This window comes from Diorhabda sublineata, chromosome 5, assembly GCF_026230105.1.
Source record: "Diorhabda sublineata isolate icDioSubl1.1 chromosome 5, icDioSubl1.1, whole genome shotgun sequence".
Lineage (NCBI taxonomy): Eukaryota > Metazoa > Arthropoda > Insecta > Coleoptera > Chrysomelidae > Diorhabda > Diorhabda sublineata.
The window spans coordinates 35,648,080-35,666,281 of record NC_079478.1 but is presented as its reverse complement, the minus strand read 5'-3'; the positions used below and the strand labels follow the sequence as shown (position 1 = coordinate 35,666,281).

Genomic DNA, 18,202 nt, shown 5'->3' with positions numbered 1-18,202 from the left:
AAAATTCCTATGTTTGGGTTTTCGGATACGATCTTTTTAACTAAAATATTTTTAAAGATGGCCGACTTCCGGTAGAACCGGAAATCGATTATAACTTTGTTATTTTGAATAGAACACCCTGTATATTGATACATTTTTGAAATCTACGTAAAATTTTAGTATACTTTTGTTTAAAAACTTTTTTCGAAAAATGCATACTTTTTGAGTTATTAATTTTTTTGTAAAAAATTTGACAGTTGCAGACCCTTATAAATTATTATTTTATGAGGATACCCTTAAAGATATGAAAATAGTTTCTGTTTGTTTGATTTTAGCAAGGTCAAAAGTATTTGAATCTATGTTGAAAAATTCTTCATTTTATACAGGGTGTGTATAAAAAGTGTTCAAAGTTTACCTTCATAAATATCAAATTTTTTTATTATTTCAAATAGAACCACCCGGTTTTTTCTATTTGAATACATTCAAGGGTAATAAATAAGGCAAATTCATTCAACAATTGACAAAGCCTACTAAAAGTATACATAAAAAATTAAAACTAATGAATAAATAAAATTTAGACCACACCTGCATCTCTAAAAATTTACAGAAAACATTTAACATCTGGTTGACGATAAGGTTTAGGTACAGGAAAGTATATATGAAATTTCCTTATTTTTTACCCCTGAATACATTAAACTAGAAAAATCCGGGTGGTTTTATTGAAGAAAACTAAAGAAATTTGATATTTATGAAGTTAAACTTTGAACACTTTTTATACACACCCTGTATAAAATGAAGAATTTTTCAACATAGATTCAAATACGTTTGACCTTCCTAAAAGCAACCGAACAGAAACCATTTTTATATCTTTAAGGGTATCCACGTAAAAAAATGATTTATAAGGGTCTGCAATTGTTTAAATTTTTTACAAAAAAATTAATAACTCAAAAAGTATGCATTTTTCGAAAAAAGTTTTCAGACAAAAGTATACTCGAATTTTACGTAAATTTCAAAAATGTATTAATATACAGGGTGTTTTATTGAAAATAACAAAGTTCTAGTCGACTTCCGGTTCTACTACAATAAATTGTATATAAATTTTTTTTACCCCTTTTTTTAACACTTTTTTGAGGTCAAAAAAAAAAATTCAAAAAACTGAGACGAGGGAATTTTAGTTCAACTCTTCTTCTTTCCAACGCGACTTTCCAAATGATGATAGGACCATCCGGTGAGCAAGAATGGCCCTTTTGAAAAAAAGGGCCTCCTATGGTGTAATTGCCATTTCGCAAAAACTATTGGGGCCACAGGGCCCATCATTAGAGCATTGATTAAGTACATCGAGACCTCGGTTTTCAGTGAACAAGAAACTTTCATATTTAAAATTAAACAAATTATAAACAATTTAAAAAATTAAATTTTTTCACCTTTTGGTTAAATTATCTAAGCAACAAATTATCGAAATTTAATTTACAAAAGCTTATTTTGAAGATTTTCCAATTCTCTACAATATTGCCCATAGTAACAAAAACGAGTCTTGCATAGATTCAGAGCAAAACGCAAAAAACAAAATTTGTACCGATTTTTTGGTGTTTTTATTGATTAAAAAAATAACGCATAGGCAAAAAATGTTGAATTTTATGTACATAACTTTTATTTAACCTCTAGAATACGATGGCGTTATTTTTTTTTTCTACTATATATACCGACGTAATTCATGGATCCAACTAATGGACCGTACTACGAAATTTCAAAAAACAAATTTTCGTTTCGAACCTAACCTAACTTAACCTAACCTATCCGAACATATTTTCATATTTATTCTATCCCGGAAAATGAATAGTTCGAATGATAAACCGATTTTTATTCCATACAAGTAAACTAATAATAAAATTAGTACCTATTTTAAATTATTACACACATACATGCAAGTTGCGTCAATAAGATACACGTTGGAAATAATACCGAAGTATCCATATTTAGAACTCCAATTTACACTCGCAAAGATAAACAATTAGATTTGGAACAATTAGGAAGTACGAGTACATACGTACGTACCGTAGAATCTAATCTCGAATATACATGGTAAGAAAATTGTTGCTAATATTGTAACAAATCTAAATAGTCAGTGGCGTGCATTCAATTAACAAAATTTCAAGGTTAAATTTATTTCGTTGTTGATAATTTATGAATTAGAGTGTACTGTTTACATTCTTACTTAAAATACTGCGAAAGATATAGAAGATGAAAATTCACCGTCTCAAACTTACTCCGAAAATTTTTTCGCGCACTAGGGGTTGGTTTTTAGTGCCCCGAACGTACTTCAAAGATGGGGGAGACACAATCCGCGATAATACTCATTACCTCATACGTATTGGATTGAACTTGAGGTTTGAAAACAAAGATTTCAACCTAACCTAACCTCATTTTCCCTCCACCTCTTCTATTAGGTCAAATTTTGAATTGTTAGCTCTGCTGAGAATTTTTCGGGACTTTTCTCCCACGAAATCTTATCATAACATTCGTTCTTTCATTATATATCAATTATATCAGTCGTCGAAAGTTTATCGTGAAAAAAGTAGCATTTGACAGTTGAAGGTTAGAGCTTAACCTAACCTAACATAACATAACATAACCTAATTTTTCCTCCCCTTCTTCTATTTGGTTAAATTTGGAACTGGGTAGCTTTGACGACATTTTTTCTTCGTTTTGTCACTATCGAAAAAGGGAGATGGGTGGATTCTAAAGGGGCTAACCCCAGGTGGGGTCTGAGGGCACAGCACCCAGTGTAGATTATGACTTTTCTCCCACGAAATCTTATCAAAACATTCGTTCTTTCATTATATCAGTCGTCGAACGTTTATCGTGTAAAAAGTAGCATTTGACAATTGAAGGTTAGAACTTAACCTAACCTAACCTAACCTCATTTTCCCTCCACCTCTTCTATTAGGTCAAATTTTGAATTGGTAGCTCTGCTGAGAATTTTTCGGGACTTTTCTCCCACGAAATCTTATCATAACATTCGTTCTTTCATTATATATCAATTATATCAGTCGTCGAAAGTTTATCGTGAAAAAAGTAGCATTTGACAGTTGAAGGTTAGAACTCAACCTAACCTAACATAACCTAACCTCATTTTTCCTCCCCTTCTTCTACTGTGTTAAATTTGGAACTGGGTAGCTCTGATGACAATTTTTCTTCGGTTTGTCACTATCGAAAAAGGGAGATGGGTGAATTCTAAAGGGGCTAACCCCAGGTGGGGTCTGAGGGCACAGCACCCAGTGTAGATTATGACTTTTCTCCCACGAAATCTTATCAAAACATTCGTTCTTTCATTATATCAGTCGTCGAACGTTTATCGTGTAAAAAGTAGCATTTGACAATTGAAGGTTAGAACTTAACCTAACCTAACCTAACCTCATTTTCCCTCCACCTCTTCTATTAGGTCAAATTTTGAATTGGTAGCTCTGCTGAGAATTTTTCGGGACTTTTCTCCCACGAAATCTTATCATAACATTCGTTCTTTCATTATATATCAATTATATCAGTCGTCGAAAGTTTATCGTGAAAAAAGTAGCATTTGACAGTTGAAGGTTAGAACTCAACCTAACCTAACATAACCTAACCTCATTTTTCCTCCCCTTCTTCTACTGTGTTAAATTTGGAACTGGGTAGCTCTGATGACAATTTTTCTTCGGTTTGTCACTATCGAAAAAGGGAGATGGGTGAATTCTAAAGGGGCTAACCCCAGGTGGGGTCTGAGGGCACAGCACCCAGTGTAGATTATGACTTTTCTCCCACGAAATCTTATCAAAACATTCGTTCTTTCATTATATCAGTCGTGGAAAGCTTGTCGTGTAAAAAGTAGCATTTTACAATTGAAGGTTAGAACTTAACCTAACCTAACCTAACCTCATTTTTCCTCCCCTTTTTCTTTTGGGTTAAATTTGGAACTGGGTAGCTCTGATGACAATTTTTCTTCGGTTTGTCACTATCGAAAAAGGGAGATGGGTGGATTCTAAAGGGACTAACCCCAGTTGGGGTATGAGGGCACAGCACCCAGTGTAGATTATGACTTTTCTCCCACGAAATCTTATCAAAACATTCGTTCTTTCATTATATCAGTCGTGGAAAGCTTGTCGTGTAAAAAGTAGCATTTGACAATTGAAGGTTAGAACTTAACCTAACCTAACCTAACCTCATTTTTCCTCCCCTTTTTCTTTTGGGTTAAATTTGGAACTGGGTAGCTCTGATGACAATTTTTCTTCGGTTTGTCACTATCGAAAAAGGGAGATGGGTGGATTCTAAAGGGACTAACCCCAGTTGGGGTATGAGGGCACAGCACCCAGTGTAGATTATGACTTTTCTCCCACGAAATCTTATCAAAACATTCGTTCTTTCATTATATCAGTCGTGGAAAGCTTGTCGTGTAAAAAGTAGCATTTGACAATTGAAGGTTAGAACTTAACCTAACCTAACCTAACCTCATTTTTCCTCCCCTTTTTCTTTTGGGTTAAATTTGGAACTGGGTAGCTCTGATGACAATTTTTCTTCGGTTTGTCACTATCGAAAAAGGGAGATGGGTGAATTCTAAAGGGGCTAACCCCAGGTGGGGTCTGAGGGCACAGCACCCAGTGTAGATTATGACTTTTCTTCCACGAAATCTTATCAAAACATTCGTTCTTTCATTATATCAGTCGTCGAACGTTTATCGTGTAAAAAGTAGCATTTTACAATTGAAGGTTAGAACTTAACCTAACCTAACCTAACCTCATTTTTCCTCCCCTTTTTCTTTTGGGTTAAATTTGGAACTGGGTAGCTCTGATGACAATTTTTCTTCGGTTTGTCACTATCGAAAAAGGGAGATGGGTGAATTCTAAAGGGGCTAACCCCAGGTGGGGTCTGAGGGCACAGCACCCAGTGTAGATTATGACTTTTCTTCCACGAAATCTTATCAAAACATTCGTTCTTTCATTATATCAGTCGTGGAAAGCTTGTCGTGTAAAAAGTAGCATTTGACAATTGAAGGTTAGAACTTAACCTAACCTAACCTAACCTCATTTTTCCTCCCCTTTTTCTTTTGGGTTAAATTTGGAACTGGGTAGCTCTGATGACAATTTTTCTTCGGTTTGTCACTATCGAAAAAGGGAGATGGGTGGATTCTAAAGGGACTAACCCCAGTTGGGGTATGAGGGCACAGCACCCAGTGTAGATTATGACTTTTCTTCCACGAAATCTTATCAAAACATTCGTTCTTTCATTATATCAGTCGTCGAACGTTTATCGTGTAAAAAGTAGCATTTTACAATTGAAGGTTAGAACTTAACCTAACCTAACCTAACCTCATTTTTCCTCCCCTTTTTCTTTTGGGTTAAATTTGGAACTGGGTAGCTCTGATGACAATTTTTCTTCGGTTTGTCACTATCGAAAAAGGGAGATGGGTGGATTCTAAAGGGACTAACCCCAGTTGGGGTATGAGGGCACAGCACCCAGTGTAGATTATGACTTTTCTCCCACGAAATCTTATCAAAACATTCGTTCTTTCATTATATCAGTCGTGGAAAGCTTGTCGTGTAAAAAGTAGCATTTGACAATTGAAGGTTAGAACTTAACCTAACCTAACCTAACCTCATTTTTCCTCCCCTTTTTCTTTTGGGTTAAATTTGGAACTGGGTAGCTCTGATGACAATTTTTCTTCGGTTTGTCACTATCGAAAAAGGGAGATGGGTGGATTCTAAAGGGACTAACCCCAGTTGGGGTATGAGGGCACAGCACCCAGTGTAGATTATGACTTTTCTCCCACGAAATCTTATCAAAACATTCGTTCTTTCATTATATCAGTCGTGGAAAGCTTGTCGTGTAAAAAGTAGCATTTGACAATTGAAGGTTAGAACTTAACCTAACCTAACCTAACCTCATTTTTCCTCCCCTTTTTCTTTTGGGTTAAATTTGGAACTGGGTAGCTCTGATGACAATTTTTCTTCGGTTTGTCACTATCGAAAAAGGGAGATGGGTGAATTCTAAAGGGGCTAACCCCAGGTGGGGTCTGAGGGCACAGCACCCAGTGTAGATTATGACTTTTCTTCCACGAAATCTTATCAAAACATTCGTTCTTTCATTATATCAGTCGTCGAACGTTTATCGTGTAAAAAGTAGCATTTTACAATTGAAGGTTAGAACTTAACCTAACCTAACCTAACCTCATTTTTCCTCCCCTTTTTCTTTTGGGTTAAATTTGGAACTGGGTAGCTCTGATGACAATTTTTCTTCGGTTTGTCACTATCGAAAAAGGGAGATGGGTGGATTCTAAAGGGACTAACCCCAGTTGGGGTATGAGGGCACAGCACCCAGTGTAGATTATGACTTTTCTACCACGAAATCTTATCAAAACATTCGTTCTTTCATTATATCAGTCGTCGAACGTTTATCGTGTAAAAAGTAGCATTTGACAATTGAAGGTTAGAACTTAACCTAACCTAACTTAATCTAACCTAACCTAACCTCGTTTTTCCTCCACCTTTTCTATTAGGTCAAATTTTGAAATGGTAGCTCGTGAAAAAAAGTAGCACTTGACAGTTAAAGATTAGAACCTAACCTAACTTAACCAACTTCCTTATAATTCGCGATTCGCGATTTTCATATTGAATGTAATTGTTGATAATTCATAATGACATTTTTGGAATAAGTTTGGGTTAGAGCTCCACTTCCAAATATTTACTTCAAATAATTCCGACCGTAAAATTGATATACCGGGGCGAGTTGGCAAGAAGCGATTACCACAACAAAAGTAGTGAGTTATGGATAGTAGACTGACACCTAGATGGCGCTAAATACTTATTTGACAGCTGACGTACTATTTGTTTGTGAATTATGGCATTTTGAGTGGAGCAACTTTTTGTTTGTTCGAAAAAAAAATGTATAAAAAGGAATTTCGGGTTTTTTTAAGCTTGATAAATATTATTCGGACTTTGTTACAGGGAAATTAATAGTTAGGAATTGGTTTTCTAAGTTTAAACGAGGCGAAATGACAAAAAAGACCAAAAAACAACACCCTAAAGTTACCAAAGGAAAATCGATTCAAAACAAGAGTTAATTAACGATTCTGAGCAATTTTTTGGGTCTGTTGAATCGAAATAAACCCAAATGTATCAAACCGGAGCCCAATCGACAGTCAGTTGGATGATGAGACAATTCCAAAGCGTGGAAAGTCAACTTTGTACGTGCGAGTTGGGTCTAGAAGAAAATACACTTTTCACCAATGAAACTTCAATGATTTTCTAAATATTGTTACTTAATCTAGGACCCCGGTAGTTTTTCCAGCGACTCCATGAAATTTTCACGGCTGAATAAATAAAAAGGGAGAAAACGATCGGGAAATCTATTTCAATTGAATCATTTATATTTCTATTCGAAACATTTTAACACGATCAAAATTTCCGAAATTTTTTTTAACTATGCATTTGACGCGTTTCCTTTTAATTTAAAACGTTTTCGAATTTATTATTCAAAACTATTTAACTAAAATTTGTTTTTTTTTAGGTTCGAATTTCACCCCGGCTGCACAGGAATTGCGAATTCAAGATTTACCGAGAAAGAAAAAAAAGGCCAGCGCTAGTCCTTTGGGAGAAGACGGTAAAAAAAGTTTATTTTTTATATAAATATGAAAAAAATTGTTGAAAACTGTCGACCAACGCAAACTGTCGACCAAAACTTTCACTATTGATGTCTACCAAACGAACGCGCGTTTCGACAACCAAATTATCATCTTCAGAGACTGCAGGTCTCAACTTACTTCTTGGACCAACCTCGTACTTATGCGAGCTGGAAGATATTCAGTGTGACTGAAAGGCACTGGTCTGTTTTCGGTGTAAATGTCAAAATTTTGATTCATTCCACTTCGGCCATTTTGTTTAGATTATTTTGTAGATTTCTGGTTGCCGTTTTTTGGATTGTGCTTTGCGCAGTTGCCAATGTTTTCGCGCAGTTGCCAATGTTGGAAAACAGGTTCAGTACCGGTACCAAAACGCTCGTTTGGGGTACTCCGCATTCAATTTATTGTTGCAGTATATTCTGAGTGAAGTTTTACTAGAAGGAATTTTTTATACAACCCTCGTATATTTAGTTTAGGTAATTATACACTTTCACGGTCACCTGGTTTTTTGGCTCTAGAAAATCGAAAAATGGATGGATTTTAATGATCTTGGTCTGAAAATGTTCCATTTTACGACGAATTTATGAAAAACACGGGGGTAGTGGCTGAATTTGCGGTTTTTAATAGTTTCAAACCTTAAATAGTAGAAAAACTTTTTTTTTCAAAAAATATTCATTTTTTTATGTAAATTGCGAAAAAAAATATACGAACTTGATTCCACGACGTCAGAAACAGTTACGAAGGATTATATGTAGAAAGTCATTTTTTTTGCATTTAAAGTCATGAAACTGTAAAAAATATTTATTTTTTTTAATTTTCGTATTTTTTTTATAAATCCGCCGTAAAATGGAACATTTTGAGACCAAGATCATTAAAATCCATCCATTTTTCGATTTTCTAGAGCCAACCTAACCTAACATAACCTAACCTAACCTAACTTAACCAAAAAACCAGGTGACCTCGAAAGTGTATAATTACCCTTTTTTTAATAGAATACATTTTAGGCTGTAAAATACCGAAAAATTAACTTTTTTGAATTTTTTTTTTCAAAATATTCATTTTTTTATGTAAATTGCGAAAAAAAATATACGAACTTGATTCCACGACGTCAGAAACAGTTACGAAGGATTATATGTAGAAAGTCATTTTTTTGCATTTAAAGTCATGAAACTGTAAAAAATATTTATTATTTTTTTTAATTTTCGTATTTTTTTTTATAAATCCGCCGTAAAATGAAACATTTTGAGACCAAGATCATTAAAATCCATCCATTTTTCGATTTTCTAGAGCCAACCTAACCTAACATAACCTGACCTAACCTAACCTAACCTAACCAAAAAACCAGGTGACCTCGAAAGTGTATAATTACCCTTTTTTTTAATAGAATACATTTTAGGCTGTAAAATACCGAAAAATTAACTTTTTTGAATTTTTTTTTCAAAATATTCATTTTTTATGTAAATTGCGAAAAAAAATATACGAACTTGATTCCACGACGTCAGAAACAGTTACGAAAGATTATATGTAGAAAGTCATTTTTTTTGCATTTAAAGTCATGAAACTGTAAAAAATATTTATTTTTTTCTAATTTTCGTATTTTTTTTTATAAATCCGCCGTAAAATGAAACATTTTGAGACCAAGATCATTAAAATCCATCCATTTTTCGATTTTCTAGAGCCAACCTAACCTAACCTAGCATAACCTAACCTAACCTAACCTAACTTAACCAAAAAACCAGGTGACCGCGAAAGTGTATAATTACCATAATTTTTTGTAAAGGATTATTTTGCAAAACCGTTTTTTTTACGATTTAAAACAGTAAAACTATGAGAAATTTTCATTCCAGCTATTTCTACTAATTTTTTTTTAAATCCGCCGTAAAATGGAACATTTTGAGACCAAGATCATTAAAATCCATCCATTTTTCGATTTTCTAGAGCCAACCTAACCTAACCTAACCTAACCTAACCTAACCAAAAAACCAGGTGACCTCGAAAGTGTATAATTACCCTTTTTATTAATAGAATACATTTTAGGCTGTAAAATACCGAAAAATTAACTTTTTTGAATTTTTTTTTTCAAAATATTCATTTTTTTATGTAAATTGCGAAAAAAAATATACGAACTTGATTCCACGACGTCAGAAACAGTTACGAAAGATTATATGTAGAAAGTCATTTTTTTTTGCATTTAAAGTCATGAAACTGTAAAAAATATTTATTTTTTTTTTAATTTTCGTATTTTTTTTTATAAATCCGCCGTAAAATGAAACATTTTGAGACCAAGATCATTAAAATCCATCCATTTTTCGATTTTCTAGAGCCAACCTAACCTAACCTAACCTAACCTAACCTAACCAAAAAACCAGGTGACCTCGAAAGTGTATAATTACCCTTTTTGTTAATAGAATACATTTTAGGCTGTAAAATACCGAAAAATTAACTTTTTTGAATTTTTTTTTCAAAATATTCATTTTTTATGTAAATTGCGAAAAAAAATATACGAACTTGATTCCACGACGTCAGAAACAGTTACGAAGGATTATATGTAGAAAGTCATTTTTTTGCATTTAAAGTCATGAAACTGTAAAAAATATTTATTTTTTTCTAATTTTCGTATTTTTTTTTATAAATCCGCCGTAAAATGAAACATTTTGAGACCAAGATCATTAAAATCCATCCATTTTTCGATTTTCTAGAGCCAACCTAACCTAACCTAACCTAACTTAACCAAAAAACCAGGTGACCGCGAAAGTGTATAATTACCATAATTTTTGGTAAAGGATTATTTTGCAAAACCGTTTTTTTTACGATTTAAAACAGTAAAACTATGAGAAATTTTCATTCCAGCTATTTCTACTAATTTTTTTTATAAATCCGCCGTAAAATGGAACATTTTGAGACCAAGATCATTAAAATCCATCCATTTTTCGATTTTCTAGAGCCAACCTAACCTAACCTAACCTAGCATAACCTAACCTAACCTAACCTAACTTAACCAAAAAACCAGGTGACCGCGAAAGTGTATAATTACCATATTTTTTTGTAAAGGATTATTTTGCAAAACCGTTTTTTTTTACGATTTAAAACAGTAAAACTATGAGAAATTTTCATTCCAGTTATATCTACTAATTTTTTTTTAAATCCGCCGTAAAATGGAACATTTTGAGACCAAGATCATTAAAATCCATCCATTTTTCGATTTTCTAGAGCCAACCTAACCTAACCTAACCTAGCATAACCTAACCTAACCTAACCTAACTTAACCAAAAAACCAGGTGACCGCGAAAGTGTATAATTACCATATTTTTTTGTAAAGGATTATTTTGCAAAACCGTTTTTTTTTACGATTTAAAACAGTAAAACTATGAGAAATTTTCATTCCAGTTATATCTACTAATTTTTTTTTAAATCCGCCGTAAAATGGAACATTTTGAGACCAAGATCATTAAAATCCATCCATTTTTCGATTTTCTAGAGCCAACCTAACCTAACCTAACCTAGCATAACCTAACCTAACCTAACCTAACTTAACCAAAAAACCAGGTGACCGCGAAAGTGTATAATTACATTAGTTTACTCTTGTACACGATTAAAAATTTTTTAAAAGAAGTTTGAGAAGTTTTTAATGTACCTCGACGTTATTTTAGAAAAAATGAAATTATATACAGGGCGTTTTTGACTATTTTCAATTTTGTAAATTGAACTAGAAGAAATGATTGAGAAATATCTTTTATATGACGATTTGTGCGGTCCACGTGACAATAAACAATATAAAACAATTATTTCCAACAATCACCGGCGATTTATTCGATATGTATAGTTACAAAATGGTGAATCTAAACAACAGCGCAACTTTTGTATTTTATTATTTTATACGACGTTAAGTTTATGTAAATGCGAGTCGAGAAAAAGGCAACTAATGCGTTTTGTAAATTCTGTCGAACTGAATAATCGTGACTGTTTAAAAGAACGTGTTGTCAGGAATAATTATGAACCAGCGAGCTTCTAGTTTCCTTTGAAGGTGACATGATGCACTCCCATATACACAAAAAGCTAATATATGAAATACGAGAAAGTTTTATCATAATTTAAACGAGGAAAATATAAAATCACAGCTCAATGTCAAATATAGTCAAGATTTTATTCGATATACTGAAATATATTTGGGGTTTGCTCAGTTTGTTCGTTTCGTATTTTTTACGATTTTGTCGCAACTTCTGGCAACAATGTATTGAAATTTTGTACGAATATGTACAGTTTCAATTCGATTATGAAATATAATAATAATTTTATGTTTTGCATCGAATAAACCGATTTTAGTTTGCACATAAACGTTATTTCTGTTCACTAGTCAAATTGAAATCTATTTTTGATTTACTTGACCAACCTTACGTCCTTGAAACACGTTATTTACAATCAAAAAATAATTTCTAATGAAGTGGATCGTTGGATTGACAAATTTATAGACAATTTACGAAGACTGATGGTTTAGGAAGACACGTGTGTAATTGTTTAGTAGCATACTGTTATTATAAAGGCTTTAGCTCAACCAATACTGAAGCTGAATTAGATTCTACTCTAGTCGAGTCCGCTCTTTCGTTATTAACAGTAAAATATTAGATAGCAGTGTTTAAACGAGGGCGTGAGACCAAAATCGCAATAATCGATCAAATGAGGTGACAACTTCAGAAATTTTGAAGAAAATCCACTGGATGATCGTCGACTGAAAGTTCGCGAGTTACCAGACATAGTAGGCAGTTCAAAAAGTGCAGTACATCGCATTTTAACTGAAAATTTGGACATGAGAAAGCTGTGGGCAAGATGGGTGCGAAGTGGAACAAAAACTATGTCGCGAAGATGTTTCTATCAAAATAGAAAACTGAAAAGGCTCCAAATAAGGCAAAAGCTGTTCCATCTACAAAAAAGGTCATAGCGTCGGTTTTTTGGGATAATTTTTATTGAAAAAGGAAAAACTATCAATGGAAAGTATAATGCGAATTTATAACAACGTTTGAGCGAAGAAATCAAACATTTGGTTAATAAGAAAGTGTTGTTTCATCAAGACAATGCACCAGCTCAAACATTCGTTATTGCAATGGCCAAAATTCATTAATTAAAGTTTGAATTACTACCTATTAGCCAGATTTAGCCCCCTCGGATTATTTTCTGTTCCCATCATGGCTCGGCGGTCAAAGATTTTCCAACAATGAAGCTGTTAGGGGCTATTTTGAGAAGCTTGACGATTATTATTATAAAAAGTTTATCGAACTTATTGAACATCGAAAGCAAAAGCAAAATTTTCTTTAATAGGCCAGGTACCTTGTAGAAAACGTAAAATATCTAGGCATACATCTAGACAAGAGACTAACATGGAAAATACATTCGATAAAGAGAAAAAGCTACTGGGACAGAACATCGCAGCTGTCCTAATGACCATAGTAGTGGGTATATGTCTTTCGGTTTTGCAGTTATTGCTTATCCCATAGATTGGGTTCCCAAGCTCCAAGTTTCGTTTTCAAAAGGAATTTCCATGTTTCAGAGTTGGTTCTAATCCCTACTTTGGGGATGAAGCCCTCAAGGACTGAAGGATGCTAGTCCTTTTGGTAATAAAATCAATAAGATCTCATCCAGATTTGTACGGTTTGAAAGACTTGCTCTTCGAATTGGTTTACTACAAACTGCATTCATCAGAACTGGTCTTTAATGACTTTTTCCTGCTTCCTAACCTCAAATTTTCATCTGAAAAACATAAGGGAGAGATCATTCTGACTGTTTTCCATGTAGAGGGACTTTTATGAGCAGTGTGGGACTCAATAATTTTCGTTTTCAAAAGGAATTTCCACGTTTCAGAGTTGGTTCTTATCCCTGCTTTGTTGACGAAGCTCTCAAGGACTGAAGGATGTGACTTCGTGAGTATCCAGCACGAAAAAGCTTCCTCGTAAGGATTGCTAGTCCTTTTGGTAATAAAATCAATAAGATTACATCCAGATTTGTACGGTTTGAAAGACTTGCTCTTCGAATTGGTTTACTACAAACTGCATTCATCAGAACTGGTCTTTAATGACTTTTTCCTGCTTCCTAACCTCAAATTTTCATCTGAAAAACATAAGGGAGAGATCATTCTGACTGTTTTCCATGTAGAGGGACTTTTATGAGCAGTGTGGGACTCAATAATTTTCGTTTTCAAAAGGATTTTCCACGTTTCAGAGTTGGTTTTTATCCCTGCTTTGTTGACGAAGCTCTCAAGGACTGAAGGATGTGACTTCGTGAGTATCCAGCACGAAAAAGCTTCCTCGTAAGGATTGCTAGTCCTTTTGGTAATAAAATCAATAAGATCTCATCTAGATTTGTACGGTTTGAAAGACTTGCTCTTCGAATTGGTTTACTACAAACTGCATTCATCAGAACTGGTTTTTAATGACTTTTTCCTGCTTCCTAACCTCAAATTTTTATCTGAAAAACATAAGGGAGAGATCATTCTGACTGTTTTCCATGTAGAGGAACTTTTATGAGCAGTGTGGGACTCAATAATTTTCGTTTTCAAAAGGAATTTCCACGTTTCAGAGTTGGTTCTTATCCCTGCTTTGTTGACGAAGCTCTCAAGGACTGAAGGATGTGACTTCGTGAGTATCCAGCACGAAAAAGCTTCCTCGTAAGGATTGCTAGTCCTTTTGGTAATAAAATCAATAAGATTACATCCAGATTTGTACGGTTTGGAAGACTTGCTCTTCGAAGTGGTTGACTACAAACTGCATTCATCAGAACTGGTCTTTAATGACTTTTTCCTGCTTCCTAACCTCAAATTTTCATCTGAAAAACATAAGGGAGAGATCATTCTGACTGTTTTCCATGTAGAGGGACTTTTATGAGCAGTGTGGGACTCAATAATTTTCGTTTTCAAAAGGAATTTCCACGTTTCAGAGTTGGTTCTTATCCCTGCTTTGTTGACGAAGCTCTCAAGGACTGAAGGATGTGACTTCGTGAGTATCCAGCACGAAAAAGCTTCCTCGTAAGGATTGCTAGTCCTTTTGGTAATAAAATCAATAAGATTACATCCAGATTTGTACGGTTTGAAAGACTTGCTCTTCGAATTGGTTTACTACAAACTGCATTCATCAGAACTGGTCTTTAATGACTTTTTCCTGCTTCCTAACCTCAAATTTTTATCTGAAAAACATAAGGGAGAGATCATTCTGACTGTTTTCCATGTAGAGGGACTTTTATGAGCAGTGTGGGACTCAATAATTTTCGTTTTCAAAAGGAATTTCCACGTTTCAGAGTTGGTTCTTATCCCTGCTTTGTTGACGAAGCTCTCAAGGACTGAAGGATGTGACTTCGTGAGTATCCAGCACGAAAAAGCTTCCTCGTAAGGATTGCTAGTCCTTTTGGTAATAAAATCAATAAGATTACATCCAGATTTGTACGGTTTGGAAGACTTGCTCTTCGAAGTGGTTGACTACAAACTGCATTCATCAGAACTGGTCTTTAATGACTTTTTCCTGCTTCCTAACCTCAAATTTTCATCTGAAAAACATAAGGGAGAGATCATTCTGACTGTTTTCCATGTAGAGGGACTTTTATGAGCAGTGTGGGACTCAATAATTTTCGTTTTCAAAAGGAATTTCCACGTTTCAGAGTTGGTTTTTATCCCTGCTTTGTTGACGAAGCTCTCAAGGACTGAAGGATGTGACTTCGTGAGTATCCAGCACGAAAAAGCTTCCTCGTAAGGATTGCTAGTCCTTTTTGTTATATAATCAATTAAATCTGGTCTTAAGTGACTTTTTCCTGTTTCCTAACCTTAAATTTTCATTTCAATTAGATAGAGTTTCATCAGAAGGAAAAATTATCGCATACGTAAACTATTTTGAGTGTATGGACTTGTCTTGTTTCTCTGTTTAATGGAAAACTTTTCGAAGAGCTCTGCTATAATTGAATTTTTTATTTTTCCGATTAGCAACTGCTGTAACGAACATGCCAGTTTTATTTTCGTACTAAGGAAACTAATTTCGTCTATTACCACTGACGTTAATAGAGAATCTATATAATATTTGGCAGAGAATTATGTTATGATAACATTTAATAAGGACAAAGCGTCTCAAATATTTGCCAAGTTTGTTTTGGAATAGAACGTTGATAGAAAGCATCAGTGCATTTTTAATAAAACTATTAACCGTTTCCCGCATAATACGACGTATATAATTTTCCCCTGCACCAAGTTATGGGACCTAACCTAACCTAACCTCAAAGTAGGGCCCATAGTTTAAAAATACCAAATTTTATACAATAACTACACCTGGAAGCATACGAAAAAGAAGACGAACACTTTGGCAGCTATCTAAAACGAGTGGGATTCACCGATCAGCTGTAAATACAGAGTTGCCCAGAATTTTGAAAATTTTCGCTTTCTTAATTTTAAATTCACAAATACGCCCTCTAGTGGTGGACCTGAAACTCTGAAAATAGTTTCCACGTGTTTATCGAGGCCATATTTATTATAATTTTTTTCCTCCGAAGCTGTACTATAATCCTTACCTAAGATATTCTTAATTGCTCACCCGGTACTTAAACTTTTGTAAATACAGCAATCGATGTCTTCAAAGCGGTCAAGAATTCTATGGTGGAAACATCCCTGAGATATTAGAAAAATTCTTGTCACAAAATGAATCGTGTGGAGAAAAGTGCGATGATTAAATACATGCGTTTATAAGGGATTTGACCACAAAGATATAGAGAATCAAATGTATATTTCGTTTATAGGGAAATTGCGTTATCCACCGAAAAAGTCACGTAAACAAATCGCCGAAGAAGAAAAGTTGTTGGAACAAAATGCCAAAAAACCCGATTCGTCTGCTTTCGTGGACATAATAGAGCTTTTGACGGGCGAATATCACAGGAAGAAAGAAGAAGAACGGAAGATAAAGAGGAAGGAATTGAAAATGAAGAAAAAAATTGATGCTTTGAATATGGAAGGGTTTTCTTATGAAAAGGAAAGGGGGTGAGTATTTTAATCTCGATTAAAATATTAAATTGGACAGAAACATTTGTTATAGATTGAGAACGGGTTCCAAATTTCATATTTAGAAACGTATATAACAAAAAAATGAGCAAAGATTAAAAATTAAATATACAAATTCACTTTTCGCGACCGCCATTTTGAATTTTCAACATTAAAAAACGCCTACTTCCTTAAAAACATCTCCTGCATATTTCCAATTGATATATTTTAATTGATTAGATTAATTTCATCGATTAACTAGTTCCCAAACGATGAGGAATACATAAATATTCAAAAGCCGGATATATATTAGGGTTAGTACACTTTGGTGTTTAATTTTGCCACAATCCCACTACGAAAACGCTCGTAATCTAGTCGGCAAAGACTTCGTTCCAATTCATATACATGTATGTATGTATACTCGATTTTATTTTCCAAAAATTAATATACTTATATATTCATTAGCTGGGAATTAATTAGTTAAGAATTTCGGCGTTTAAAATTTCGTGTTTGTTCTAAAAAACATTAATTTCATCGATTAATTAGTTCCCAAACGATGAGGAATACATAAATATTCAAAAGCCGGATATATATTGGGGTTAGTACACTTTGGTGTTTGATTTTGCCACAATCCCACTACGAAAACACTCGTAATCCAGCTGGCAAAGACTTCATTCCAATTCATATACATATATGTATGTATACTCGATTTTATTTTCCAAAAATTAATATACTTATATATTCATTAACTGCGAATTAATTAGTTAAGAATTTCGGCGTTTAAAATTTCATGTTTGTTCTAAAAAACATTAATTTCAACCATTAATTAGTTCCCAAACGATGAGGAATACATAAGTATCCAAAACCCGGATATATATTGGGGTTAGTACACTTTGGTGTTTAATTTTGCCACAATCCCACTAGGAAAACGTTCGTAATCCATCTGTCAAAAATCAAGGGTTGAAGAATTTTTTTTCGAAATCTAATTCCATCGTGTTATAGAGCATAGATTTTACTACAATTTTGATATTCACAATTTTTTTGTACGAGGAAAAATGAAAAAGTTATCAGAGAAATCTGCCTTAAGCTTCGGCGGAATTTATTGGAAATTTCAGGAAATTGATTGGGGATGCATAAATTTCTATTTAGGCACGTAATATTCCGAAGAATTTATGTCGGAATAGTGGTTTTTGAACAGTCGTTCCTCGGCAGAATGATTTCTAATAGAGATCAAATTTCACTGCTTTCTCGTATACCAGATTAGACACCTCTTGATTTTTTTGTTCCATCGATACCAGACTATTTCGTATATAAAATGAACAGATATTGAAGAACCACACATCGAATCATCTCGATTACCTATTTAATTGCCATCCAAGGTTAAACTGTATTGTGTATGGTGTATTTTTTTTTTGTTTTAATTAAAGTTTATTTATTACGAATGTTTTATTCATTCTAAAGAAAGATAATAACAGAGTGGAATAATAGATGATTTTTATTCGTTCGAATGTTCTTTTGAATATTAATGACCGATGTGTGTTTGTGTATATGCATTGGTTAAGTAATCAGATAGTTTT

General features: G+C 33.7%; 1 protein-coding gene across 1 annotated transcript in view; it reads left to right on the top strand.

Moving 5' to 3' along the window:
• Window positions 1-18,202, top strand: part of LOC130444725 (dynein axonemal heavy chain 3) — a 155,914-nt gene that overhangs the window by 24,017 nt on the left and 113,695 nt on the right. The window contains exons 2-3 of the mRNA XM_056780000.1: window positions 7,516-7,608; window positions 16,388-16,625. Coding sequence (XP_056635978.1) covers window positions 7,516-7,608; window positions 16,388-16,625 — 331 coding nt within the window. The remainder of the gene's footprint in view (window positions 1-7,515; window positions 7,609-16,387; window positions 16,626-18,202) is intronic.